The sequence below is a fragment of the Balaenoptera musculus genome, chromosome 11 (genome assembly GCF_009873245.2).
Source record: "Balaenoptera musculus isolate JJ_BM4_2016_0621 chromosome 11, mBalMus1.pri.v3, whole genome shotgun sequence".
NCBI classification, from domain to species: domain Eukaryota; kingdom Metazoa; phylum Chordata; class Mammalia; order Artiodactyla; family Balaenopteridae; genus Balaenoptera; species Balaenoptera musculus.
In genome coordinates, this window is record NC_045795.1 from 55,816,900 (window position 1) to 55,844,537 (window position 27,638).

A 27,638-nucleotide genomic window follows, 5' to 3' on the forward strand; every position below is an offset into this window, starting at 1 on the left:
TGTGAACCATTAGTAGCCAATGCCTATAGCAGCTGCAGGAGGGGGTGTACCATCTGGTAAAGGGCATCTGGGCAGGGCACTAACAGCAGAGCTTGAGATAGGGATTTACTTGCGCAGAATTTATTGCAGGGGTGCTCTCAGGAGAGGGAAATGAGGGGAGCAGGATGGGGCTGGGGAAGGACCTGAGCAATGATGTGGTCTCAGCTGGAGACCAGCCTCAGCCTGATCCCACAGGGAGTTCTGGAGCATGAAGTGCACCACAGAGTTGTCCCACTTTGAGGCAACGAGTACTTCCTTTTGTACCCCCATGCCAGTCAGTCATTGCCAGTGAGGAGGGGAGGGGGCATAAAACCTTGAGTGAGGTGGCTCACATTTAACCAAGGACGCTTCTCTGTGAGAAGCGGTCGTGAGCTGATGGCAACCAACATGCAGCTGGGGGGGTGTGGGCACTAGCCCCACAAAGGTCCCATCCTCCTCCCTTTCCATCCTGTTGGTCCTTCAGATCCCCTCTGGGCTTCTTATCCTAAAGCTGGCTTTAAAAATTCATGACAGTCCCCACTACCCACAGACTGATACACCTTCACCTGGTTTCTGAGGTCCTGCCACCTGGTTCCAGCCTGCTTTCCCTCCCAGTCTACAGCCCCTCTCTGCCCCTTCCCGTGTGATCGTACCTTACAGACCTTTGTCAAGTGGTGATGGTGATGATGGTGGTGATAGTGGTAGTGATGGTGATAGTGATGGTGATGGTGGTGGTGATGATGCAGCAGATGCAGCTATCCTTCACTGAGTACCAGGAGCTCTCCATGGTGCTTGACATCTATGATCTCTAAACTTAGGACAGCCATGCAAGGTTGACTCTGAGATTAAGTGAAGTGAGCAGTGTCACAGTTTGTAAGAGATGGAGCTGGGACTCCCTCAGATCCAGGACCGTCAATGTCGAAGTCCTTGCTTTCCACCTTGTCTGTTGCTTCTGTTCCTCAGACACGCAGTTGTCTGTTAGACATCATCTCCACCAACTGATCCCCGTTCCCCCATCAGCCTGCTGAACGTCTCCTTTTTCTTCCAAGGTCACCTCCTCTGGAAGGACTCTTAACGCTCCCGCTCCTGCCCCTCTCTGGGTCAGAGATGATTCCCTCTCATCAGGTTCCCACACTTCTTGTCCACGCACCTTCTTCTCTGCATCTCGGCTTTTTGCTCACATGGTCCTGCCTGCCTCTTCTCTGCTTCCCTATGCGTCACATGGTTTCTGGTGCAGGCACATGGCAACCAAGTGTTGGCTGCAGGCAACCTAGTTGATGTTCCCCTAGAGGGTCAACCGCAGTGTCAGTGCACTCACCCTTCCACTCCTGCTTACACACCTATCATCCCCCGCCCTGACCTGAGTGTCCTGTCCTGTCCTCTGCACACCAGCCTTTCAGACACGAGCATGCGCAATGTTGTCCAGAGACCCGGGGAGCTCCAGGCAGAGCTGAGATCTGGTTCCTGCAGCTGCAGTTACCACTGTGAGGCAGCCCCACATTCCCTCACTCCCCACACGGCTAACAATGTAGTGACAGCTTTCCAGGCAGGGGTTGAAGAGGGGAAACAGTCTCATAATAAACCTATTATTTTATGCTAAGATGCATCTCCACTTCAGAAACATTGAATGGGAGGCTGAGGGAAGGCCTTAGATTCAGGGAAAGACAGTCATAGAAGACAGAAAATAATTAAGTGCCAAACCGTGTCATAAGGACCCTGGGAGGCTGTGGCTGGAGGGCTGGGTCCTCAAGAAAAGTCCCATAGAAGAGGCAGCCTTCAGCTGGACTGTGAAGGGTGGATCATGTTCCATGGGGTAAGGGCACAGCAGATGTGGGGTCAGCAGAGCAGAGGTACAGGTGGGAGCAGCAGTCGGGCCTGAGCAGATGCACTTAGCACAGTTGTGCCCCCTTCCTTGAAAGCTTGCTTTATCAGGTCAAGGTGCAGAGAGAGGAGATTCCAGGGTTTTCAACTGCTTTCTAAGCCAAGTCAGTCCTCCTTCCCCTTCCCCACTTCTCCTTCGCTGTTGGCTCCCAGGGTCCCAGAGCATTTCTGTCCTAAAGTGAGGATTGAGGCTGACATGCCAGCTGGATAAAGGACTCGTGGCTGAGACAATGTGGCGAAGGGTGGCGGAGCAGGAAAGCCTGCCTGGGCTGGCTTGGGCCATATTTCTTTTGTTGGTTACACTGGGAGCATTTTCTTCTGTGTTAGTTTTGTGTTCACCTACAAATATTTTTATCAGGGCCACCTTGGAGGTTTGAGGATGGGAGATAGGAAGAGAAAATTAAGACAGGAAGGGAGGAGCGTTAGATTGGAAGATGAAATTCTGTTTCCCCTGGAGGACACATTGGCTGAATAATCTCCATGCTGGGCCAGTTCCATCTGGTGTCATGTAGCTGTCAAATGATGCATGCCGTTATCTGTGATGTAATTAACGTCTCTTTGCAAAGAACATTTTACAAGGTTGTGACATGCTCTTAGAAGATTGTTTCCAAATTGTCAAAAGTTCTAATCTCACATTTGTGTGTTTTTGGAATGGATGCAGGGAAAAAGAAAAAACAAAAGTCACAAAACATACACACATATAAATTGACTAAATAAGCAGTCACCACCTATGCACACAAACTCTCAAATATAAAAACAAACCATTTTTCAAGGATCCAGGGAGATGTTGTTTTATATTTAAAGAGGAAAAAGCATCAATAGGGTTGTGTGATTTTCATAGATAAATAGAATTATTTATGCAGATATGTTAATTGAAGTGTAATTAATGCTTTCATGCCCTTCCTGGACACTGATGCTTGCTGAGGGATCATACATTTCAGACTAATAATGATATCCATTTCCATAATATGATATTACATATAAAGTAGTATGTAGTCATAATTAAAGTCTCTAATCTCACTGAGAAACTTACTGAATTTTCTCCCTTGGTTTTAATTTAAATTTTCATTTGTTTGTTTATTTTTTTAATTCATAGGACTCTAAATGAAACCACACTTGGCCTCAGCTTGTTCTCTAGTGAAATGGGAGATAAGTCCTTGCTACATGCACAGTTCATAAAAAGGATTCATTTTGCAATAGGGCAGTTTTCACAGATTTTCATATCAAAGTTGCCACTTAAAAGATTATGGTAAAAATAATAATAGCCACTATTTATTGCCCACCTTTACTACACTTGGCATTGTGCTGGGTGTTTCATATAATTGTAGAGACCATTTATTATATCCTTTTGAATATGTCATATCTTTCACTGTGGCCTTTTCTGAATTTAATTTCTGAATTTTCTATCCTTTTTACTCTCCATGCTTCAATCTGCATATTTTCTATTGACTTGCCTTCTGGATCAATGGTCTTCTCTCTTGCTGTGTCCAGTCTCTAGCTAACTACATCTCTTCTTGTCAGCTCAGCACCTTGGCCACAGCTTTCTTCTTGGTTTCTGAGTCTCGTAACCCTATGCTGCTGTGGAATCCACCAATGCCCCAAGAATAAATGTGGTGTCAAAAATCAGACTTGCCTCAAGGTGCTTCCCTTCTCTTTGGAATCTTGACCCTCAAGTCCTGGCTGCCTTAGTAGCTCTGAGCTTTAAGTTTGTCTTCAGGGACTCATAAGACTTCCAGGAACTCAGCTCAGAAATTCAAGAACTCAAGCTTTTAGCCACCAGTTCACATTCATACAGGTTCTCAGCCTCTTATTCCAGGCTGCTTAGAGACCTGTAAACAGCTCAAGGGAAGAGTTCCCTAGATAGTTCCCTGGTACTGTTAGACAGGTAGGGTGTGTGTGTGTGTGTGTGTGTGTGTGTGTGTGTGTGTGTGTGTGTGTGTGTGTGTGTGTGTGTGTGTGTGTGTGTGTGTGTGTGTGTGTGTGTGTGTGTGTGTGTGTGTGTGTGTGCGCGCGTGTGTTCGTTCCAGCTTTTCTAGTTGTTCTCAGTGAAAGGATAGATCTTCAGCAAGTTCTTCTATTATTACCAGAAATGCAAAATCCTCAGTTTGCTTTTAGAAGAATCTTCAAGCTTATGGGCATTCTAAGCTCTCCTGTAACACTTTAACTGCCATTCTAATTGTTATGGTTATTGAGATAAAGGAAAAGGCATTCTACTTTGAAGACTTCTCATTTCTAGGGCTGCCTGCAGGGTAATCGTAGGCAATAGAGCTGGGTGTAGAGAGCAGAGGAATCCTGAGAAAGGATACAGGAGGGAGGGGACAAAAAGATCACATGTTTGAAAATAGAAAAATACTGAGGCATCTTTAAAAAGCCCTTAGAGGATTTTTTCGCAAACCGATTATCTGGCTTAATGCTAGCTGCTTATTTGCTGGCCTTCTGTGTTATTTGCAAATATAAAGTAAGGTCATCCTTTCCTGTTTTCATTTAGTTTACCTCTGTAGCTGCTAGTTAGCCAAGGAGGATAAAAACCCTTCATTTCTTGGAGAAAAGCAGCATGAGGTCAGTTTCTAATTCACGTGTCTGGTCGAGGGGTGCGCGGTGCTCTGGTCCTGCTTATGTGGGGCTTGGAATCGAGTCCACTGGATAGTGAGGCATATCTTCCCTTGGCCAGGTGGGTGGGGGTCTGTGATTTGAGGCTTATACTCACCAGGGAAAATTCCCTGGTTCCACAAGTAAAGGAGACAGAAGACTTTTGGGCTTCTGACCCTCACAACGGCCTAGACGCCCTAGGATAACAGGGCAGAGTGACCCCTCCTCTAGTGGAACCCTTGAGTGGGTGGCCCCTGCCTGTCACGAGCCTCCCCTGCTGGATGTTCTGAGTTAATTCGATTTCACAAGCAAGTTAATGAATGAGAAGGAAAAGCCGGGACTCCCCATGAAGGAATGGGGGTACTCAACCGCGTTTCCCTAAGGTCTCTCTCCCTCTTGTCATCAGACCCTCCCAGGCCCTGCAGTCCTCCCTTGGGGCCCCAGCAGAACAGCTCTGCGTGTGGGGCGCACCGAGGGAGGAGAATAGTGTGGTTTGAAGGAGGGCAAAGCTCGTCCCTGGAGGACGGGTGGATGAGCTCAAAGTGTAGACAGAGGGTCTGTGGTAGGTCTGGATGAGCCAGTGCTGGGGAGGCTGACCCTGGACGCTGGGGCAGGGGGGCAGTTTTGTGGAAGAGAAAAGGTAGCATGGGGTTTTAGGCCCAAATCAGTGTATTCTGGGAGATTGCTTGTGGAGTTGGCATTTGGAGACAGGAAGAGGATTTCTGTGTTGTAACAAACCTTAGTATGTTCACACCTAAACAACGTGCACACTTGTTCCCTCTCCTGGTTCCCCGTGGTGATGAGGGGCTGCCAGGTCCACTCACTCACCTGAGCTGAACACTGGGGTACCTTCCATGATTCTCTTTCTCTCATCCCCCACCTCCAGTCACCAAGCCGCAGCATCTCTTCTTCCTGAGTCAGCCTCACCTCCCTCACATTCCCCATCCCCCTTCTGTGTCCTGGCCCAGGCTCTCTCCATCTTTCCTGTGAACCCCTATGTTAGACTGCTCACCCTCGAACCTCCCCCCATCAATCCACTTCCATGCTACAGCTAGAGGGATCTTTCTACAACACAACCTCCCTACCTCCAATCTCACCCCCATCCATCCGAAAAACCAGAGGGATTTTTCTGTAACACAGTCTCTTGCATCACCTTACCCACCTCCCAGCTCTCCCTAGATTTTAGGTTGAAATCAACACACCCTTTAAGTCCCCGTGAAATCTGGTCTCTGCTTCAGCCTCCTCTCCCCTCCCACCCGCCAACTAGCCTGACTGTCCCACCTTTGGGGAGAACATGTAATCCACTGGACACCCATGCCCTCTCCCCCCTGCTGTGTGTACTGGCCATGCCTGCTCCCTGGCTAATGTCCTTCTGTCATCTGACTGAGCCCAGGGACTTCCCTTCCTCTGGGAAGCCCGCCAACCTGCAGTCTGAATCAGGTGCTCTCGTCTGTGTTCCCAAAGCCGCCTCTCTTCTAGTACATGTTGCACTAGGTTGTCACTGCCTGCCTGTTTCCTCCAAGGTCTTTCATCTCCATCTCCCTGGGGCCCAGCACATTGCCTGGCATAAAGTAAGCACCCAATAAATTTCAAATTGCACATATGTCAAGTTCCCTATAAAACCTCAGCCGCCAGTCTGAGGGTTCTTCTCTGTGCAGCCTCTTTCATTTTTCAGAACAGGAGGGTACAGTAGATTTTTAGCAGGAGAAGGTGGATTGTCGGCTTTTGGTCTATCATAAGTAAGTGTGTTCAGCTTGGGAAGCTTCTGTTTGTAGTGGTGAATATTTTTAAGCAGTAAAATGTCAGCAGCTAGAGTCTCTGCCCAAACCCCTAAGCCTCCTTCTCCATCCTGAGGGGTCCCTTCATTTCATTGCAGTGCTGGGCTGAGAGAGGCCACACTTCCAACAATGCAAAGGAAACCACGAAATGTTGCTGCTACTTTTCCTTTGCAGCTCAGATACAAGAAAACAAACACAGTGTGGGGAGAAGGGGCTGTCCTTTTGGGGGTGCTGACTTGTTTCATTCTCTTTTCTTTTTTTTTAAACTGACTTTTTTTTTTTTTAAATATTTATTTATTTATTTATTTATTTATTTATTTGTGGCCATGTTGGGTCTTCGTTGTTGCACGCGGGCTTTCTCTAGTTGCGGCAAGCAGGCTTCTCATTGCGGTGGCTTCTCTTGTTGCGGAGCATGGGCTCTAGGTGTGCAGGCTTCAGTAGTTGTGGCATGTGGGCTCAGTAGTTGTGGCTCACGGGCTCTAGAGCACAGGCTCAGTAGTCGGGGCGCACAGGCTTAGTTGCTCCACAGCATGTGGGATCTTCCCGGACCAGGGCTTGAACCCATGTCACCTGCGTTGGCAGGCAGATTCTTTTTTTTTTTTTTTTTTAATTTTTCAAAGTTTTCAGAAGGCACATTTTAATTTTAAATATACAAAACCATATTGCTCTGTCTTTTTCTATAAAATAAAATTAGTTATTGATAGAAAAGCTTTTAAATTGTCTTAGTCAAACTCAAGTAAAAGGATTTAAAAAATAAAAACATTAATTAAAAAGAATTTTACCAGAATATTGAACTCTCCTTGATAGTCACAGAAATCAACACAATGTCCATTAGTGCAGAATAAAAGACATAGAACAATTCAGTGAAAAAAAAAAAAAGCACCTTGCATTAATGGAACATTAAAATTGTGATTTAAACCCACAAAATTCAGGAAATTCAGAATTAGAACTCCCAAGGTAACCTTAACTGTGACCTCTTGTGCATGTATGCTGTTTAGAAATTTGAGATTTGTTGCCTTCCTGATCACATACCACTATGAAGAACAACTTTGAAGGGAAAAACAAAAATGTCCTTTTCCTTAGAACCACTATATATGTTTAAAATTTTATATCCACTTAGAAAATCAAATGATCAATCTTATACTACCATATGAGCTAATTATGGAATAAGAAGGAATTTTTAAAATATACTATAGAAAGCTGTATAAGCTACAACATAATGCACATCCACTTGAAACACGATTTGAACTTTCTTTTTTATACAGCCATAAGTGCCTACCATATAAAAACATACTCACATTGCAGGAAGACAGAGGGGAACACTATTAAAATTGAATAGCATGTAAGGAAGAAGGGTCAGGAAAATAATTGAGCAGAGAGTCAAAAGTAACATCCTTCGTATTTTTAAATCTGCACTTTCCTGGGAAGATACTTTATCTCTTCAACTATGGGTTCTTCAATTTTAAAATGAGAGGATTGAATTAAGTAACATCATAGTTTCTTCTAACTTCAAAACTGTATGGGGCTTCCCTGGTGGTGCAGTGGTTGAGAATCTGCCTGCCAACGCAGGGGACACGGGTTCGAGCCCTGGTCTGGGAAGATCCCACATGCCGCGGAGCGACTAAGCCCGTGAGCCACAATTGCTGAGCCTGTGCATCTGGAGCCTGTGCTCCGCAACAAGAGAGGCCGTGATAGTGAGAGGCCCGCGCACCGCTATGAAGAGTGGCCCCCACTTGCCGCAACTAGAGAAAGCCCTCGCACAGAAACGAAGACCCAACACAGCCATAAATAAATAAATAAATAAAATTAAAAAAAAAAAACAAAAAAACTGTATGATTCAGTGACTTCATGTAAATTAATATTCTAGAGGAGACTCATAAATTTGATATCGTATTAAACCTTAAGTAATTTGTATCAGAGCTTAGTGAGATATGCCAAGAAAGAAAATGATGTTGATAAACCACTGGGCCTCTCTTAGATATGATCAGCCTATCTCATTGATCCTGCCCTATCTTTTGGATCTTTTAGTCAAAAAAAATGTTAACTCATCCATCCATCCAGATGTTAGTTCAGTCTTTGGGCCCGGGATTATTGGAAGATATCTTCTAGTAAATTAAAAAAAATCATCAGGGGGCTTCCCTGGTGGCGCAGTGGTTAAGAATCCGCCTGCCAATGCAGGGGACACGGGTTCGAGCCCTGGTCCGGGAAGATCCCACATGCCGCGGAGCAACTAAGCCCATGTGCCACGACTAACTGAGCCTGTGCTCTAGAGCCCGCATGCCTAGAATCCATGCTCCGCAACAAGAGAAGCCACCGCAATGAGAAGCCCGCGCACCGCAACGAAGAGTAGCCCCCGCTCGCCGCAACTAGAGAAAGGCCGCGCATAGCAACAAAGACTCAACGCAGCCAAAAGTAAATAAATTAATTAATTAACTAAAATAAAAAATCATCAGGCCTCCTGAGATATGTTTCTCAATATTATGAATGTGAGATCAAGAAGAACTACAGAGAAAGGTAGTAGCGTAAGAAGGCCATAATAATGTCACCACGGTATATAGCTCTTCAAGCAAAGTCACCATGGCCCATTTTTTTAAATAAGGAAATATATTTATTGAAAAGACAACTGAAAAAAAAGTGTATATACTTACAGTTATATAAACTGTGGCATAACAGATACTATCACAGCCCCTTTGCTCTCCCAGCAGCCAGCACTTGCATCTCTGTTAGATGGCTGCCCCCAGGCTGCCAAAACCTGGTTTATCTATAGGCACAGAGAATATGCATATCCCGGAAGTATCTTGGAATTTACAGACCCCATGGTGGCTGTTAACCAATGTCTATAAATACCACTGCTCCCTTGTTTCCTATGCTGCAACCTCCACTGTCTTCACAGCTTCCCTGCAAGGCTGAGGCAATGTTATCTACCCTTCAAAGGATTTACTTTGAAATCACATCTAGTCCTAATATGCTGCTGGGTTGACTTTGGGATTCCTGGAATAAAAAAAGGCCCAGTTTTTCATAATGTGTTTATTCCAGAATTGCCTTGGAAAAATATTGAGGACGGCAATCAAAAGGCTAAAAGAAATGGAGATGTGAGAAAAGTCCTGTTATATACAAGTGGTGAAACTCTTACTGGGCAACCAGCTGAAGTGTGAGTGGCATCCTGCTGACCCTATTCTGCCATGAGCCCTGTAGTCCTGCACCTTCTGGCCACCAGGGCAGGCGGATTCTTAACCACTGCGCCACCAGAGAAGCCCTGCTGGCTTGTTTCTAATTGCTGTGTTCTCCCCTGCTTCCACCCATGGCTCAGTGTGGGGTAGGCCCCTTCTGCCCAGAGCTACTGGGACATGTCATAAGAAGGTGTTTCTGAAACATCTTAGTTAAAACTGGTTCATGCAGTCAGTGCCAGACCACAGCGTCTGTACCGCTAGGTGTCACAATTCATTACTCACCCCAAATAGCTGTGCCCTGACTAAGACACAGAATGACTGCACATTTAGAAACAGCCCTCCCTTCAAGTCCCTATTTCTTTAGTTATTTGTCATTTACTCACATTCTTCCTTGTATGAGGAACATTTCCTTCCCCTTGCCCTGTATCCTCCTAGGTAGATAGGTAATATTTCAGGGTGATGTCAGAACCTAAAGCAATTGGGATGATTTTTAAACAGTATTTCATGGGCTTCAAGGAAAGCAGTTTTGCTTCTGGTTCTAAGAATGAGTCCGCTTCCACCACTTACTGGTTTGGGGATGGAGCACAGTTTATTTGCGTTCATCTGTACAATGGGAGCAAGAATCTACCAGCTTGGGTGTGGTGCAGATTAAGTAAAAGGATGTCTGGGAGGAGGTTGGCTCAGTCTCTGGAATACATGTGGTAGCCAGGAAATGTTCCGTGGCTTCTGCCTCCCCACCCCCATCTTCAGTTCCTCCCGCAAGAGTAACAGCGTGTAATAACTGACTTATTTCGGCATGAAGGATTTAAATGCAAAATCTTAAGGCAGTCACCCTTAAAGAAACACTGAAGCGTTTATCTGTGAAAACATTAAGATTGCACCCCTTCACTATTCTCTGTGCCCAGGCAGTCTTTACATTCTGTTTAGGAGAGTCGGTCAGTAGCCGGAGGGGATCTGGATCCCAGGTGTGTGCTTTGCTCACAGAAAGGACAGGAGCATTAAAGATCTGCTCCTAAAATCTGAAGTTCGAGAGAATTTTGTGGAAGTAGCTTATCCAGAGGCTCCCCCGTCACTCCCCCAAAAGGTCCTGTGTTTTATTTACATAAATGATTGAATCTATTCCCAGCTGAATGCTTTCCTGAGCATGTCACTCAGGCTCCCACCCCAGAGTCATCTGTCCCCCACAGCCCACATTCAGCAGCTCTGTCTGCCTCCCCGCCCCGGCCCGGGCACCATCTCCTTTCCTGGGCTGCTGCAGGAGATTTTTCTGTGTCTCTGAGCATGTTCCACTCCACGCACATGCCCAGGGATCTCCAAGGAAACACAGGGTCCTGTGCCCCGTTAGACCTGGGGCCACCCTACTCTTTGTGGGAGGCAGTTGCAGTAAAAACAAACAATAAACAAGAGACTAAACCCCCCCTTAACTGTGTAACCTGGTGTCCCCCCAGCTTGTTCGATCACAGACCCTTTCATTAACCTCCCCCTGGTGAACTGGTACCTGCTGAGTGAGGAAGGCAAAGTGCAGCTTGCTGTAAGCAACCAGTTCCCCGCATGTGCTTAGACTGGACGGATAACCCGGAACTGACAGGCGTGTCTGTCTCTGGAGGGGGCGCTGGGTATCCAGGGGGTGGGGTAAGAGCTAGCTCCTCACTGTGTGCCTCTTGGGAGCTTTAAAACTTTCTACTGTTTTGAACACGGCACTAGTCTGCTCCCAACTCCACCAGACTTTACGTGGAGCGTAGTGTGAAGTCCTTGGATCTGCTCACGGCCTTGGGGTTGGTTGGCCTCTGCCTGCCCACCTAGCGCCTCCCACTCCTGCCTCCCTGCCAGCTCCCGTCATCTCTCCCTGACAGACGCACCAGTGGGGCTGCAGACAGTGGCTCGTTGGTGCTACTTCTGAGATTTACCCGGCTCCCCTTGGAAGCCCACCTTCCATAGAGCATGCTGGCCTGGGATGCGGGGATACTGATGCTTTATTCCTGCCTCAGACTCTAACTTGTGAGTCCCGGGGGGTGGCCAGAGTACCCAGGAGGCAGCGAGACCTGGGCCAGAAAGGTCAAGAACTCCAGGATTGAGCAGATGTGACTCAGAATCCTTATCAGCCTTGTGGCCTGGGGAACTTGTGCCTTCATCTTCCTTTTATTATACAATGGAGGGGAATAAGCCCAGCTGCAGGATTTGGACGTGTGGCTCATCTCTGTAGAACAGTGGTCCCCAACCTTTTTGGCAGCAGGGACTGGTTTCATGGAAGACAGTTTTTCCACGGACGGGGGTGATGCGGGGGGATGGTTCAGGCGGTAATGTGAGCAGTGGGGAGAGGCAGATGAAGCTTCGCCCACTGCTCACCTCCTGCTGTGTGGCCAGGTCCTAACAGGCCGCGGACCGATATCAGTCCACGGCCCAGGGGTTGGGGACCCCTGCTCTAGAAAACCTAGTGCAGTGCCTGGCATCTTGTAGGTGTTCATTGTGACTATGGACCTATCATTCCCTTGGCTCTTAGAGTCCTGGGCTCCAAAGGAAAGAACACAGGCCAGAAGCTGGACTTCATCCCTGGCTCCATTGATGCCCAGCTCTGGGAAGATGCCGGGCCCCAGTGTCTTCAGGTCTCCTGTCCTAACACATAGTCCATATTTACCTCAAGGCAGAAGAGCTTTGATGATCAAAACACCATGGATGGGAAGGGTTAGCAGTGCACTATGAGTACAGATGCTTGCCTGCCTGCCAACTAGGTTATAAGAATATTTGGAAGATGACTAAGGTAATGTCTTCCACATGCTAAAGAGACGATGATTTCGTACCATGTGAGTTAGAGTGGGGAAAGCCCCCGCTCATTAGCGGAGTGACCTTGGACAAGACAGTCATCACTCGCGGCCTCATTACCTCATCTAAAATATGAAAGCAATAAAATCCAGCCACACAAGGGTGGCTGTGAGGCTCACATGGGGCAGTCCATGTGGAAGGTCTTTGTAAACTGTTGAAATGCTCTGCACATGTCAGCAGTGCCCGCCGCTCACGTGCCTGTGTGTTTATTGTTTCAGCGGAGAGTGCAGGACGTCATCAGCCCCATCGTGTTCGAGGCCGCCTACAGCCTGGGCGAGCATGTGATGGGAGAGGAGGAAAGGGAGCTGCCGGCCCTGACCCCTGTGCTCCGCTGGAAAAAGGGACAAAAGATTGCCCAGAAGAATCAGGTGAGAACCTGAAAGCTCATGGCTGGGACCCCAGGTGGCAGGTGCCTATGCAGAAGTAATGGCCCTGGTGGCCTGGGAGCCCATGGCCAGCCACACCCCCTCCTGGGCCTTGCTTTCCCGATCTGCAAAATGATGAAATGTATGATTTAGGGGTTTGTGTCTAACAACCACATAATTTAAACTCATTGAGGCTATTCTCAAGCAATTAGAAAATTATGATCCCTTTGAGGTCATGAACTGGCTGCTTGGCCCTGGCACTTGCCTCCTGTTCCTACACTGTTTCCAGAGCTCAGATCAGCACCTAGTGAGTGCTCTACATACAGTACATGTTTTATTGATGGGAGCATGAGTGGGGTGAAGAAGCAAGAACTTCCTCTTGCTAGAATTGGTGGTTGAGTTGAGAATGCCCAGGCATCTTTGGAAGGCAGAGCACCGTGAGCACAGGCTCTCACCATCCTCCCCAGCTCGGCAGATTCCGGGCTGTGCTGCTGTGCAGAGGAGCTGCAGGGTGACGTGGGGTGCCGGCCGTATGAGGCCATACAGGGTAGGAGTGAGCCATGAGCTAACGCCATGCAGCATCAGTGGCCTGTCTGCCCCGAGTCATCTGGGAGATATACAGTGCTGACGACGATGCAGGAAATACGCAAGAAGTCTGGGATCCCAAGTCTGGTTCTAAATCTCTCTTTAACACCCAAGATCATCACAGATCCAGGACCTGGGGAAGGTCAGACAAAACTGTTTTTTGGCTAAACCAGACTCCTGGGTGGGGTGGGGGCAAAGCTGTGGAACCACCCACCAGCCCCAGTCTCCACAGTTCTGACTGCTCTGAGCTTATGGGAAAACTAGCAGATCAGTGACCCACGCCTTGCAGATGAGAGTTGTAAATAGAACCACAGAGAAGTATTTGGAGTTCGAGGTGTAAGATTTTTACCAAGATGTCCTCATTTTCTCCCATAGTCTCTCCCATGTGGTCTTGGGTCAGGTTCCCCAGAAACAGAGCCTGAGACGGGGATTTAGGAGCAACTTGGTCTAATGAAGCTGTGCTCTTAAGAGAACCCTGTAAGGAAAGGGGAAAGGGTGAGCAAGTATGTGGTCTCAGCTAAAGTCTAGCTTTGGCCTGAGGCAGGGAGCTTTGGAGCATAAATTACAGCAAAGAGCCGTCCTCTCCTTGAGGGAAGGGTCTGGCCTTTTGTACCCCTTACTCGTCAGCCATTGGCTGTGTGGGGGATGGAAGGGGAGTATAGCCCTCCTTGAAGGATACTCCCTGCAGCTGTGGACAGTTCTCTGGAGGAGGCTGCAGATGTGAGCCGTTAGCCGCCTGTAGCACATCAGCTGGGGGAGGGGCAGCAGTTGTAAAGGGACGTGGGCAGAAGCTGCTACCTGTATACACACAACCTACTGGCAACACTGCCTTTTTGGATGCTTCTTTTGAAGTCAAACATGAACTTTCAAAACACAAGTGCCCTGTAGGGTGGCCAGAATGTCCAGCTGGTCACTGATACTTGGAGAAGGCTCTGGGGGAGTGAGGGGAGAGACCAGGAGGATGCTGGGTGTCTAAGTGGTGGGGCAGGGTGGAGGGGAGGCATGAGGAAGATGAGGAGGACAGGAAGATAAGATGAAGAGGCGGGACAGGAAGCTGATGACTCCTGCCTTGACTGAGGAGTAGAAGTGTGTATCGTCTCCTGACAGTGAAGTTGGGCCAAGAGGTCAGGCTGGGGACCCAGTAAGCCAGAATATTATGATAATTCCTAGATCATGAGTTCCCCATCCTATTAATACTTTGCTCTCTAAGGTGGAATCTTGCTGGCCCAATAAAGTTGGGTTATGGGAGTGGTCCAAACTTGGGGTGCTGGGAATCATTTCAGGGTACCCTGTGCTTGTTTTACCTCTGAAATGACCCTGTGAGGTAGCGGCCTCCTCTGTTCAGCATCTTGCTAGCCCTGGGCATCTCTTCTACAATGAACCCAACTCTCATTTCTACCAATCCATCAGTGGCACAGAGTGGGCCTTCTTTAGTGAAGAGCATCTTAGAACCTTTACTAGCATTTTTAGATTCAGGCAACCTGATCAAAGGCAGAGATTTAGGGACAGATTAGTATGAAAATGCACTTCTTGGTCACTTATGTTCAAGATGGCCAAGCAAGCATAAGTATTTATGTCTGTGCTTCCTGAGACCCCATTATAGTGATTATAAATGAGTAAATCAGAACAGGGAGGTGAATGCTGCTGGGGAAGGGGCATCAGCCAATGAGAGAGTCCAGGGATTTTTGGAATGAGTAAAGAAGAAGGAAGAGTGTTGGTGGGTGAACCTTGCACTCTACACGGAGGGGCTGGGTGCCTGTCCACCCATGGGTCCAGAGAGGCTGTAACCACGGCCAGGCCAGCAGTTTCAGAGGGGTACAGGAATGAGAAATGGGGCTGGAAACAGGGAAGGGGGGTGTTAGGTGAAGGTTCGTTTGTGGAAGAGTTGACTTTCTGCCCCTGTCCCCACACCTACATACTCTAGCCATGCAGAATAGCAAGAAGCCAAAAGGCCTGGGCCTTTTATTTTCTAAAGAATTGAATAAACTGGTTGAGATAGTGTAGGTGGGCTTTTTCCCCAGGGGGAAGCCTTATTTCTTCTGGCATTTGGAGCCTCCAATGTAAGAGCTAGCTTCCCCTCCCACCATCCACCCAAACATCCAGATTTTCCAATCAGCTCTTTTACTTTATTCTTAAAAATGAATGGACAACCAAGGAAATCTGAAATTGAGGGGGAATGTGGTACATGGAGAAAAAAACCAAAATACACCTACAGAATAACTGACTTAGAAGGAAATAAATTTTTTAAGGAATAGAAGAGATTATAACACTTTAAATACCAATTTATACTCTAGGTAATAAACACAAGGAGATTCAAGAATATATTCTATCCATTAGAAAGTGGTTGGAATTCTATTTCTTCTTAAAAGAAAGAAAGAACAAGGAAACGTTTCTTGAAAATTAACAATATGGATGCAGAGCCAAAAATGTAGTAGAAGATAATGATAAGAAATCTCCCAGTAAGCAGAGCTAAAAGACAAAGAGAAAAGAGCTAAAGCATCAATCTGCAAGGTCCTAGATCCAACTAATAAGAATATCAGAAAAAGCAAACAGAGAAAATGAAAAACATTATGAGAGATAATGGAATAAAATTTCCCAGAGTTAGAGAGAGACACTTTTTTAAATTTAAAGGACCCACAAACTTGCAAGCAGGATAAACCAAAAATATCCTAGATACATCATTTTGAAATGGTACTACTCCTAACACATAAGGAAAATTCTAAATGCTTCCAGGGCAAGGAGTACAGGATGGTGGTAGTGAGGAATATTTGTCCACTAACGACATAATTAGAGTCACACTAAGTTGTCCATTAGACTTCTTATTAGCAAGATTGGAAGAAAGCATATGTGAAATAAGGGCTTCAAAGCTCTGAGAGAAAGTGATTTTGAAACTAGGATTTTATACTTAGCCTAACAGTCAAGTATGAGGTCAAAATAAAGTTGTTTTTCAGACAAGCAAGGACCCAGAAAGTTTACATCCCTAGGAGCCTTTCCAAGGAAATCACCTGAGATGCACTCCAGGAAAACAAGGGTGACAATTAGAAGGAGCAATATGGGGGATGTAAGAACTAACTCCTAGAAGTCTAATGACAAGAAATTCCAGGATTACAACTGTGCAGCAAGTCTAAAAAACAGTTGATCAATTTAGAACAGGGGATCAATGAACTTCGAGAAGAATGAAGCCAGCCATAGCAGATGACAAGAGAGTAGCAAATATTCAGGATACAATGTAGATGGAATATATTTTTTCTATGGATAAGAAAAAATAAAGGCAGTCAAAAACTCCCAGGAAAATAAAAACATGGCCAGTATGTCATGGTTCAAATATAAAACAAATTAAAATGTGGTGGAATTTTAAGCAAATAGAAGAATATACGGAAGAGAAGGACCTTAATACTAGAAGCATTCTCCCTTAAGCAAAAGTTGAGTATTCTAGTAGTTTAACTTTGCACCTGTAGAGGAAGATATGTAATCATGACACTTGTCTTGGCTCTGCTGTGAACAGTAATCAAGAGGCCATAATGACAACATGATTTATTGGTTTTTAGTATTTACAGTCAAGCCAAATCAGTTACGGTTATAGTACATAGTATAAATGTCTTTAATTTTACTGTATAGAGTTTAAAATAGAACAAAACAAGTTGTTTTAATATCTTAATCTTTCAAATTGGTGAGCCAAGAGTTATTGTAAAACTTGATGAAACAAGAAAAAGTTGTTATTACTTAAAATTGCAGAGGTTACCAGTAGAGCAGTGCTTCTTAAAGTGTGGTCGCTGAACCAGCAGCATCAAACTCCCTTGGGATGTTGTCAGAAATGAAAATTCTTGGGCCCCACCCCAGACCCTTTAATCAGAAACTCATGGGTGGGTCCCAGCAATCTGAGTTCTAACAAGCTGATCAGGTAATTCTGACGCAGCTGACATTTGAGAACCAGTGCAGCAGAGGAGCTAAGAGTAACGATTTGCCTGTCAAAATTAGGAAAGTGGATGGTGGGAGGGGGCCATCATGTAGGTGAGTTCAATTCTTGCCTATCATGGAAGGAATTCAGTGAGATAATGTCTCAATCTGATAAATCAAGAAGTAGTAGTATCAATATACTTTCTAGAGATATGGAAATAATCATCAAAAGAAACATAAATGGACATGGGTTTAGAGTGGTTCCTCTTGAGAGGAGGACTCAGTATATGGAGGTATGTGGCAGGAGGTTATTATTTTAAACATGTGATTCTTCGGTTGAAAATAAAATGAAAGAAAAATATTGTCCTTAGATTGAGACGATTGTCCAGGAGCCTGAGAAAAATTCTGGGAGAATGATCCTTGCTTTACTCCTTTTCCTGATTATGGTGAAAAAAAAAAAAAAAAAAAGATAATTTAATGATCTTTCTCCATGTGTCTTCCAGATGTTAGCTTAATTTAAGGGAAAGATTCTGAGAGCTAGGCCCACTCTAGGAAGCAGAGCTGATTTTTAACTTGTATATATGTGACAGGTCCACAAAGAGCATCTAACCTCTTTCCTAGGAAGGAATAAACTCATTGAAACTCTTCATTTTGCCAGGTAACTTCAGGATTTAAGTGCCTTAGTCTCTTCAACTAAAAGGCACTAAAAGCCCATGTTGGTACATAGGGTTGTGCAATAGAGTGGGTTAAATTCTGGCAATCTTTTAGAGTCGGGGTCTGCCCCCATTGATGGTCTAGTTCAGGTGGAATAGCTGCACAGTGTATATAACATGGAGTCAGTGACTAGAGCATTTTTTAAAAATTTTTTAAATTTATTTTTATTTTTTATTTTTTTATACATCTTTATTGGAGTATAATTGCTTCACAATGCTGTGTTAGTTTCTGTTGTACAACAAAGTAAATCAGCCATATGCATACGTATATCCCCATATCCCCTCCCTCTTGAGCCTCCCTCCCACTCTCCCTATCCCACCCCTCTAGGTCGTCGCAAAGCACCGAGCTGATCTCCCTGTGCTATGTGCTGCTTCCCACTAGCTATCTGTTTTACATTTGGTAGTGTATATATGTCCATGCCACTCTCACTTTGCCCCAGCTTCTCCCTCCCACCCCATGTCCTCAAGTCCATTCTCTGTGTCTACATCTTTATTTCTGCCCTGCCACTGGGTTCATCAGTACCTTTTTTTTTTTTTTTTAGATTCCATACATATGCGTTAGCATATGGTATTTGTTTTTCTTTTTCTGACTTACTTCACTCTGTATGACAGACTCTAGGTCCATCCACCTCACTACAAATAACTCAATATCGTTTCTTTTTATGGCGAGTAATATTCCATTGTATATATGTGCCACGTCTTCTTTATCCATACATCTGTCCATGGACATTTAGGTTGCTTCCATGTCCTGGCTATTGTAAATAGTGCTGCAATGAACATTGTGGTATATGCTCTCTTTGAATTATGGTTTTCTCAGGGTATATGCCCAGTAGTGAGATTGCTGGGTCATATGGTAGTTCTATTTTTAGTTTTGTAAGGAACCTCCATACTGTTCTCCATGGTTGTTGTATCAATTTATATTCCCACCAACAGTGCAGGAGGGTTCCCTTTTCACCACACCCTTTCCAGCATTTATTGTTTCTAGATTTTTTGATAATGGCCATTCTTACTGTTGTGAGGTGATACCTCATTGTAGCTTTGATTTGCATTTCTCTAATAACTAGTGATGTTGAGCATCTTTTCATATGCTTCTTGGCCATCTGTGTGTCTTCTTTGGTGAAATGTCTGTTTAGATCTTCCGCCCATTTTTTAATTGGGTTGTTTGTTGTTTTGATATTGAGCTCCATGAGCTGTTTGTATATTTTGGAGATTAATCCTTTGTCAGTTGTTTCATTTGCAAATATTTTCTCCCATTCTGAGGGTTGTCTTTTCATCTTGTTTATGGTTTCCTTTGCTGTGCAAAAGCTTTTAAGTTTAATTAGGTCCCATTTGTTTATTTTTGTTTTTATTTTCATTACTCTAAGAGGTGGGTCAAAAAAGATCTTGCAGAGATTTATGTCAGAGAGTGTTCAGCCTATGTTTTCCTCTAAGAGTTTTATAGTATCTGGCCTTACATTTAGGTCTTAATCCATTTGGGGTTTATTTTTATGTATGGTGTTAGGTAGTGTTCTAATTTCATTCTTTTACATGTAGCTGTCCAGTTTTCCCAGCACCACTTATTGAAGAGGCTGTCTTTTCTCCACTGTATGTTCTTGCCTCCTTTGTTGTAAATTAGGTGACCATATGTGCATGGGTTTATCTCTGGGCTTTCTATCCTGTTCCACTGATCTATATTTCTGTTATTGTGCCAGTACCATAGTGTCTTGATTACTGTAGCTTTGTAGTATAGTCTGAAGTCAGGGAGCCTGATTCCTCCAACTCCGTTTTTCTTTCGTAAGATTGCTTTGGCTATTCGGGGTCTTATGTGTTTCCTTACGAATTGTAAAAATGTTTTGTTCTAATTCTGTGAAGAATGCCATTGGTAGTTTGATAGGGATTGCATTGAATCTGTAGATTGCTTTGGGTAGTATAATCATTTCCACAGTATTGCTTCTTCCAATCCAAGAACATGGTCTATTTCTCCATCTGTTTATGTCATCTTTGATTTCTTTCATCAGTGTTTTATAGTTTTCTGAATACAAGTCTTTTGCCTCCTTAGGTAGGTTTATTCCTAGGTATTCTTTTTGTTGCGACGGTAAATGGGATTATTTCCTTAATTTTTCTTTCTGATTTTTCATTGTTAGTATATAGGAATGCCAGAGAGTTCTGTGCATTAATTTTGTATCCTGCAACCTTATCAAATTCATTGATTAGCTCTAGTAGTTTTCTGGTGGCATCTTTAGGATTTTCTGTGTATAGTATCATGTCATCTGCAGTGACAGTTTTACTTCTTCTTTTCCAATTTGTATTCCTTTTATTTCTTTTTCTTCTCTGATTGCCGTGACTAGGACTTCCAGAACTATGTTGAATAAGAGTGGTGAGAATGGACATCCTTGTCTTGTTCCTGATCTTAGAGGAAATGCTTTCAGTTTTTCACCATTGAGAATGATGTTTGCTGTGGGTTTGTCATATATGGCCTTTATTATGTTGAGGTGGGTTCCCTCTATGCCCACCTTCTGGAGAGTTTTTATCATAAATGGGTGTTGAATTGTGTCAAAAGCTTTTTCTGCATCTATTGAGACAATCTTATGGTTTTTATTCCTTAATTTGTTAATATGGTGTATCACATTGATTGATTTGCATATATTGAAGAATCCTTGCGTCCCTGGGATAAATCCCACTTGATCATGGTGTATGATCCTTTTAACATGTTGTTGGACTCTGTTTGCTAGTATTTTGTTCAGGATTTTTGCATCTATATTCATTAGTGAATATTGGTCTATAATTTTCTTTTTTTGTGATATCTTTTTCTGGTTTTGATATTAGGGTGATGGTGGCTTTGTAGAATGAATTTGGGAGTGTTCCTCCCTCTGCAAATTTTTGGAAGAGTTTGAGAAGGATCGTTGTTAGCTCTTCTCTACATGTTTTATAGAATTTACCTGTGAAGCCATCTGGTCCTGGGCTTTTGTTTGTTGGAAGATTTTTAATTACAGTTTCACTTTCATTACTTGTGATAGGTCTGTTTATATTTTCTAATTCTTCCTGGTTCAGTCTTGGAAAATTGTACCTTTCCAAGAATTTGTCCATTTCTTCATGGTTGTCCATTTTATTGGCATATAGTTGTTTGTAGTAGTCTCTTATAATCCTTTGTGTTTCTGCGGGGTCAGTTGTGATTTCTCCTTTTTCATTTCTAATTTTATTGATTTGCGTCCTCTCACTTCTTTTCTTGATGAGTCTGGCTAAGGGTTAGAGCATGTTAAGTACAGGCTTACTGATGGATCCCAGGCTTTTGGCAGAGAGTGGGAGTGAGTGAGGCAGGCAGGAGGCCAAGCCTTCCCTCTGCCGGGTCAAGAGCAGCCTTGGGAGAAAATGGGCTTCAGGGTGGGTGCCAGGCTGTATGAGTGAATAGTGGGGTTGCCACCGTTGCTGAGGACCAATTGGGATTCTGGGCACTCAGAGAAAATTGGAGCTCTAATGCTGCAACCTCTGTAGGACATACAGCTTGATGAATGCACGTTTCACCTTAAAAATTTAAGGAAAGCAGAGACCTGCCTCTCTTGCCTCAAGAAATATTTGGTACAGATATAACAACAACAAAGTGTTTTATCCATTAGCCAGAAGAGTAATTTAAAAGGACTATAAATCTAAGAGCAATTCAGCTAATTGAGTGTCTGCTACACGTTAAGACGTGGATAAAAAGATAAATGAAACATTGCTGCCTTAGTAGACTTAGAGACTGTACAGGAATAACTTATACAGAGCAGAAAGTGAGATTCAGACTAGTGTGTGTGAATTTCACTCCAGAGACCTCTTCCAGCCGATGATAAGGAGATGCTCTCTGGAGAGGGGAGAATTGGCTGGAGCCTCATGGAAGAAGTAGGATTTGGATACTTGGGGCTGGAGGGCTTTGACCAACAGAGAAGGAGGGAGTGATGGATGCTAATGGTCTTCCATGTGACTGAACATCTAGTGAGGAGAAGGAGAGGGGCCATTAGGGCTGGAGGTACAGTCAGACAGTCTAAGGCCACTTGTTCACTGACCAGGGAGTTGGACTTGATTGAACTGGTAGGGGACAGGAGACCATCACATCTTCTTGAGATGGTCTGCCTGGACTGGGGGGCCAGTTAGGAGCTCTCACAGCAGCCCCAGGAAGGTCTTGCAGGTCAGTTCATGAAGGTTCTGTCTGATACACTCAGAGAGTTGACTCATCATCAGTTCCTAGTGGGTCTCAGCTGCTGAAAGAGTATGGCATGAAATGAAACAGTCCTGGAAAGCTCTGGCTGGCCTGTGTGCTGGGAAAGCAGGAAGGCTGTCATTGGGGCCCTAATGTTTCTCCCACAGGTGAGCATACCAATGGCTATGACAGACGCCCTGGCTTCAAACCCTATACACAGAGTAGAGCTTTGGAAATAACTGCTCTCAGGCTTCCTCAGGAGGCCCCCAAAGAGACCTGGCTGGGGCTGGACTTCCAGGCCACCCACTGTGGTAGACAGAATGGCCCCCAAAGACGTCTACACCCTCATTCCTGGAACCTGTGAATATGATGCATCACATGGCAAAGGGAAGGACTTTGCAGTTGTAACTAAGGTTATGGGCTTTACACTAGGGAGAGTATCCTGGATTATCCAGATGGGCCCGATCTTTCTCCAGCTGGAGGCAGAAGGAAGGAGGAAGAATAGGAGGTCAGAGAGATGCAGGAGAGGAAGGAGTCAGAGAGAGCTGAAGCTTGAGAAGGACTTGACCTGCCATTGCTGACTTTGAAGACGGTGGTGCAACTTGACAAGGAATGCAGACAACCTTGAGGAGCTGAGAGAGGCTCCCTGGTGAGTGTCAGCATGGAAATGGGGACCTCAGTCCTACAACCACAGGGCAGTAAATTCCGCAAACAACCTGAGTAGGCCTGGAAGCAGATTTTCCCCCAGAGCCTCCAGATAAGGGCCCAGACCAGGTAACACCTTGATTTTTGCTGTTGACCCCCAATGCTTAGCACTGCCTGGCTCATAGAGGATGCTCAGTAAACCTATCTCAGTGGAAAGGGCCCTTCTGAAAGAGCACAAGGCTAGGTCCTCCTGCAGACGTTGGACGTCATATCAGAATTTCTTCACTGCAGATTCAGCAAAGCTGTATAATTAAAAGAAGTGTGCTCCATGAACTCTCTAAGAATTCCTCCCAGGCAGGAGAGCAAGGTGTGTGATTTAGGGTGACTTACCTGCTCCACAGTACACTTGTGCACGTGTGAGTCTATTTTCTCGAAGACCAAGATGGAGGAGACACAGCTGGTGAGAGGAAAGGCATTAGCTATGTTGAAAATACTCACTTTGTCATCTTTCAAGGGAAAGGTGAACTGTTTTACTCTAATATTAACGTTTTACTATGTTGAAGCCATAAACTCTGAACCTCCATTGTGCTGGAAACCATCACCATCTGGACCTCCCACCCCGGCCCCTCAATGCCTGGGTGTGTGGGATGCCAGCCCCATGCCCACAAAGACTCAGTGTTTGTTCAGCCTGGACATTAGGTAATGCTTTCCTGGCTGAGGTGCCCAGCCAGCTTAAAATGCCATTATTTACAGCTCTAAGGTTTATTTTCATTATCATATGTAAAGTCTCTGCAGAAGGATGGAAAGCTGAGGGGTTGGCAGGGAGGAGAGAGCGGAGTAACTGCAGACATCAGAGCCGGACAGGTCTCAGAGACCATCCAACCTGCGGGTTCCAGAGCACACACCTGTATTCCAGGGAGCAGGTTGGTGCAGTGGAGGAGAAGGGGTGTTAGAGGAGGAGGTGTCCACCACCCTCCCTATTTCAGCCTGATCAGTCCTACTTTTATAGGCATCAGCTGTTTGGCATCAGCCTCTGGCTAATCTTCTCAGAAAGGGCACCATGGTGAAACACCTGTGAGAGCCATCCACTTTCAAGTACAAGTGAGGAAAACAAGTACGTGGTTCAACATTACTGACCACAGAAATCTGGCTGTATCTGTTTCTCAGGCTTCCCGTCAAGGTTAATCCAAAGAGCAAAGGAGAGGTTACACCTACTATCAAAGGCTGGGCTGTACTTGTAGTCACCTGTTGAATTTTTACAATTTCTTCTTCAGTGTTATACTTTATCTTTGCAATTTTTTTTTACCATGAGATTTTTTTTTTTTTTTTTGACCCCGCTATGCGGCTTGCGAGATCTTAGTTCTCTAACCAGGGATTTAACCCAGGCCACGGCAGTGAAAGCACCAAGTCCTAACCACTGGACCACTAGGGAACTCCCGCAGCATGGGATTCTTTATTTCTTTTTTTTTATATTCAAAGGAGATTTAATACCTATTCTTATCACACTCTTCCAAAACAAATCGAAGAGAAGGGAACACATCCTAACTCATTTTACGAGGCCAGCATTACCCTAATCCCAAACCAGACAAGAACAACACCCAAAAAAGAAAATTATAGGCCAATATCTCTGATGAACATAGATGCAAAAATCCTTAACAAAATATTAGCAAACTGAATTACAACCATTATCTTTGCAGTTTCTGGAAAGAATGTGTTCTGGTCCTCCAGAACTCTTTTCAGAAGAAAATAGTGGTTTTCCTCCAAATCTTCAGCCTGTTGGATTTTCTTCTACATTGTCCTGCTTTATTAAAAACCGCCCACACAAGCACGTGGAGTGTGTGTGTAAACAAGCGAGGGTGCACATCCGGTGGATAGTCTCTAGCTGGGGAAGAAATCTTAGCTTCTCTCTTGGTATCTTCTGGGATGATTCAGAAAATCAAAGGCCAGGCTCTTGCTACTTGAAATGTTACCTGGAGCCCATTCACATGATGTTCTTGCAGATAGGGGAGGAGAGGTCCCCCTGGCTTCCTCTCCAGTTTGAAGCCATCTTTCTCACTCCTAGTTGCCTGACTACATCTGACTCACCAGCTTTTAGAAGCATGGCTAGGGACTTCCCTGGTGGTCCAGTGGTTAAGGCTTCATGCTCCCAATGCAGGGGGTCTGGGTTCCATCCCTGGTCAGGGAACTAGATCCCATGTGCTGCAACTAAAGGAGCCCGCATGCCACAACTAAAGATCCTGCGTGCTGCAACTAAGACCCAGCGCAGCCAAATTTAAAAAAAAAAGAAGCATGGCTAGAATACTCTTCCTTTTTTCTGACAGCACCAGCCCCTTTTTTTGAACTTGTTGGTTCTGTTTTCTGCCTCTTGTGACTAACAGCAACCTTTTCTTAAAAAAATAAATAAATAAAAAAGAAGACAAAAGATTCCAGGGTAAAAATGAAGGCAAAGAAACTCTGGCCCTTTAAAAAAAAAAAGAAGAAACGAAAGAAATTCTGGGGCTTCCCTGGTGGCGCAGTGGTTAAGAATCCGCCTGCCAATGCAGGGGACACGGGTTCGAGCCCTGGTCCAGGAAGATCCCACATGCCGCGGAGCAACTAAGCCTGTGTGCCACAACTACTGAGCCTGCGCTCTAGAGCCCATGAGCCACAGCTACTGAGCCCGTGTGCTACAACTACTGAAGGCCTCACGCCTAGAGCCCATGCTCCACAATAAGAGAAGCCACTGCAATGAGAAGGCTGTGCACCGCAACGAAAGCGTAGCCCCCACTTGCCGCAACTAGAGAAAGCCCACACGCAGCAACGAAGACCCAACACAGCCAAAAATAAATAAATAAATGTATTAAAAAAAGAAAAAAGAAAAAAAGAAGGAAATTCTGGTCCTGGAAGGCAGGAGATCCCTAGAGGAGAGTTGACGGCTGAAGTTGTAGAGGGACTTGAAATATGGCCTGCAAAAAGCCACCAAGTCTCAGGCAGACCTGGAAAGGACACTGGGAGGGTCCAGAGGCCAGGTGCAGGCCCAGGTGGGCAGGACCTCCCTGAGCAGTTCCTCCTCCCACTCAGTTCTTCATGGGGATTGAACTAGATATTCAAAATGTTGCCTTCAGGCAGCGGGGGCTGTTCTCCGAACCACAGGGCCATGGAGTAAACCAAGGGATACCCAAAAGACAGAAGCATTTATCACTTCCAGTTTTTCCGTGGGGGGCATGAAGCAAAATCAGTACCACATTTGTTGTTCAGAGGGAAACCAACTGGACTCCTCCCATGACTTCAAGATCTGAAAGGACAATTTATACAGACCCTGAGATAGAAGGAATTTCTCAGCTTTAATTTTACAAAGTATTTGTCTTTCATTTATTCTTGTGGACGTGCTATTCTTTAGAAAGCAAGTCTGTCTGCATGACCTGATTTTATTTTATTTTTTTATTTTTTATTTATTTTATTTATTTATTTATTATTTTTGTCTGTGTTGGTCTTCGTTGCTGTGTGCAGGCTTTCTCTAGTTGCAGTGAGTGGGGCTACTCTTTGTTGCGGTGCGCGGGCTTCTCATTGCGGTGGCTTCTCTTGTTGCGGAGCATGGGCTCTAGGCATGCAGGCTTCAGTAGTTGTGGCGCACGGGCTTAGCTGCTCCGCGGCATGTGGGATCTTACCAGACCAGGGCTCGAACCCATATCCCCTGCATTGGCAGGCGGATTCTTAACCACTGCGCCAGCAGGGAAGCCCGTGACCTGATTTTAAATACCAAGCTATGAGACTCTTCTTTCCTTCATTTGGGTATAAGACTCAATAGAGCTGAAATTCCTGGGACCACCCAGGAATGAGGTCTTTAATGTGCCACATTAAGGACAATTTTGCCTTCTGGAAAAAGCATTAAAATGGAATTGGGAAGGAGAAACCTCTTACACTCAGGTCGTGGCATTTACACACACACACACACACACACACAAATGTTTAATACTGTGCTAGGTGCTGGGGGCTGCAGGCATGAACTACCTATGGCTGGGGCCTCTGGGAACTTATGTGGGACGATGGGAGGAACAGCAGTTCACAAATGTCCCTCCTGTTGTCCAGGCAGAGACCTTCTGCAAAGTCAGATCGCCCATCAGGAAATGTCTCGCTCATTTTAGCTTACAAACAGCCTTGGGCTGGGATTTGAAAAGCATTAATTCCCACCCAATCCAATTGTCCTATTTTCTCAGGTCCCAGCAGACCGGTTTGCCATGGCAACCCTATAAACAGTGTCTAATCTACATCAATGATTTATATATTTTTAAAGCTAATATCACCAACTTCAAGAAACTGATCCTCCTCTGAACATGACAGCTGGAATAGACTAAGAATCCTGCTTCCTGCTAGATCAGTGCAGATTTTTCCACTGTAGATTTGGGTGGGAGAAAATGGGCCCTCCAGGGCCTGAGCACCTGGGCGACTGCTTTTCTGAAGTCAGCCTTGGCCAGGGCAGCCATTGAGCTATCACACGCACCCAAGGTTGTTCTGGCCTTGGTGGCCACAGCTTTGTGAGAAAAACACAGCCAACTCCAGCCTCTGTGCTCTGGTTCAGAGCAAAATGTAAATTGAACTGAATTCATTGTCTTCTACCCTCCCCCCAAACCCCCTGGCCTAAAGGGAATGAGGAAACAAGTATCTAAATATTCTAGAACAGGAATGGGCAAACTACAGTCTGCTGGCCAAATCTAGCCTGCTGCCTGTTTTTATAAATAAAGTTTTACTGAGACACAACCATGGCCATTCCTTTACATATGTCTGCTTTTGCTCTAGCAACAGAGCTGAGCAGTTGTAGCTGAGACCATCTGGCCCTCAAGGCTGAAAATATTTACTGTCTGGCCCTTTACAGAAAAATCTGCCAACCTTACTCTAAAACAAGTAGAGTAAGGATTGGAGGAGAAGCTGGAGAAAGGATTTCAAAAAGAAAAGTGTATTCTCCAGGGAAAACTGAGATGAAGACTAGGGTGAGGAAGGAGCCAGCATGGAAATCCTAGTCCATGAGGCTGGGGAGGCCACTGGGT

General features: G+C 45.1%; 1 protein-coding gene across 5 annotated transcripts in view; it reads left to right on the top strand.

Moving 5' to 3' along the window:
- ITGA9 (integrin subunit alpha 9) overlaps window positions 1-27,638 on the top strand; it is a 354,859-nt gene that overhangs the window by 159,969 nt on the left and 167,252 nt on the right. For all 5 annotated transcript variants that reach the window (XM_036868321.1, XM_036868322.1, XM_036868324.1 and 2 more), the window contains exon 16: window positions 12,475-12,624. In XM_036868321.1, coding sequence (XP_036724216.1) covers window positions 12,475-12,624 — 150 coding nt within the window. The remainder of the gene's footprint in view (window positions 1-12,474; window positions 12,625-27,638) is intronic.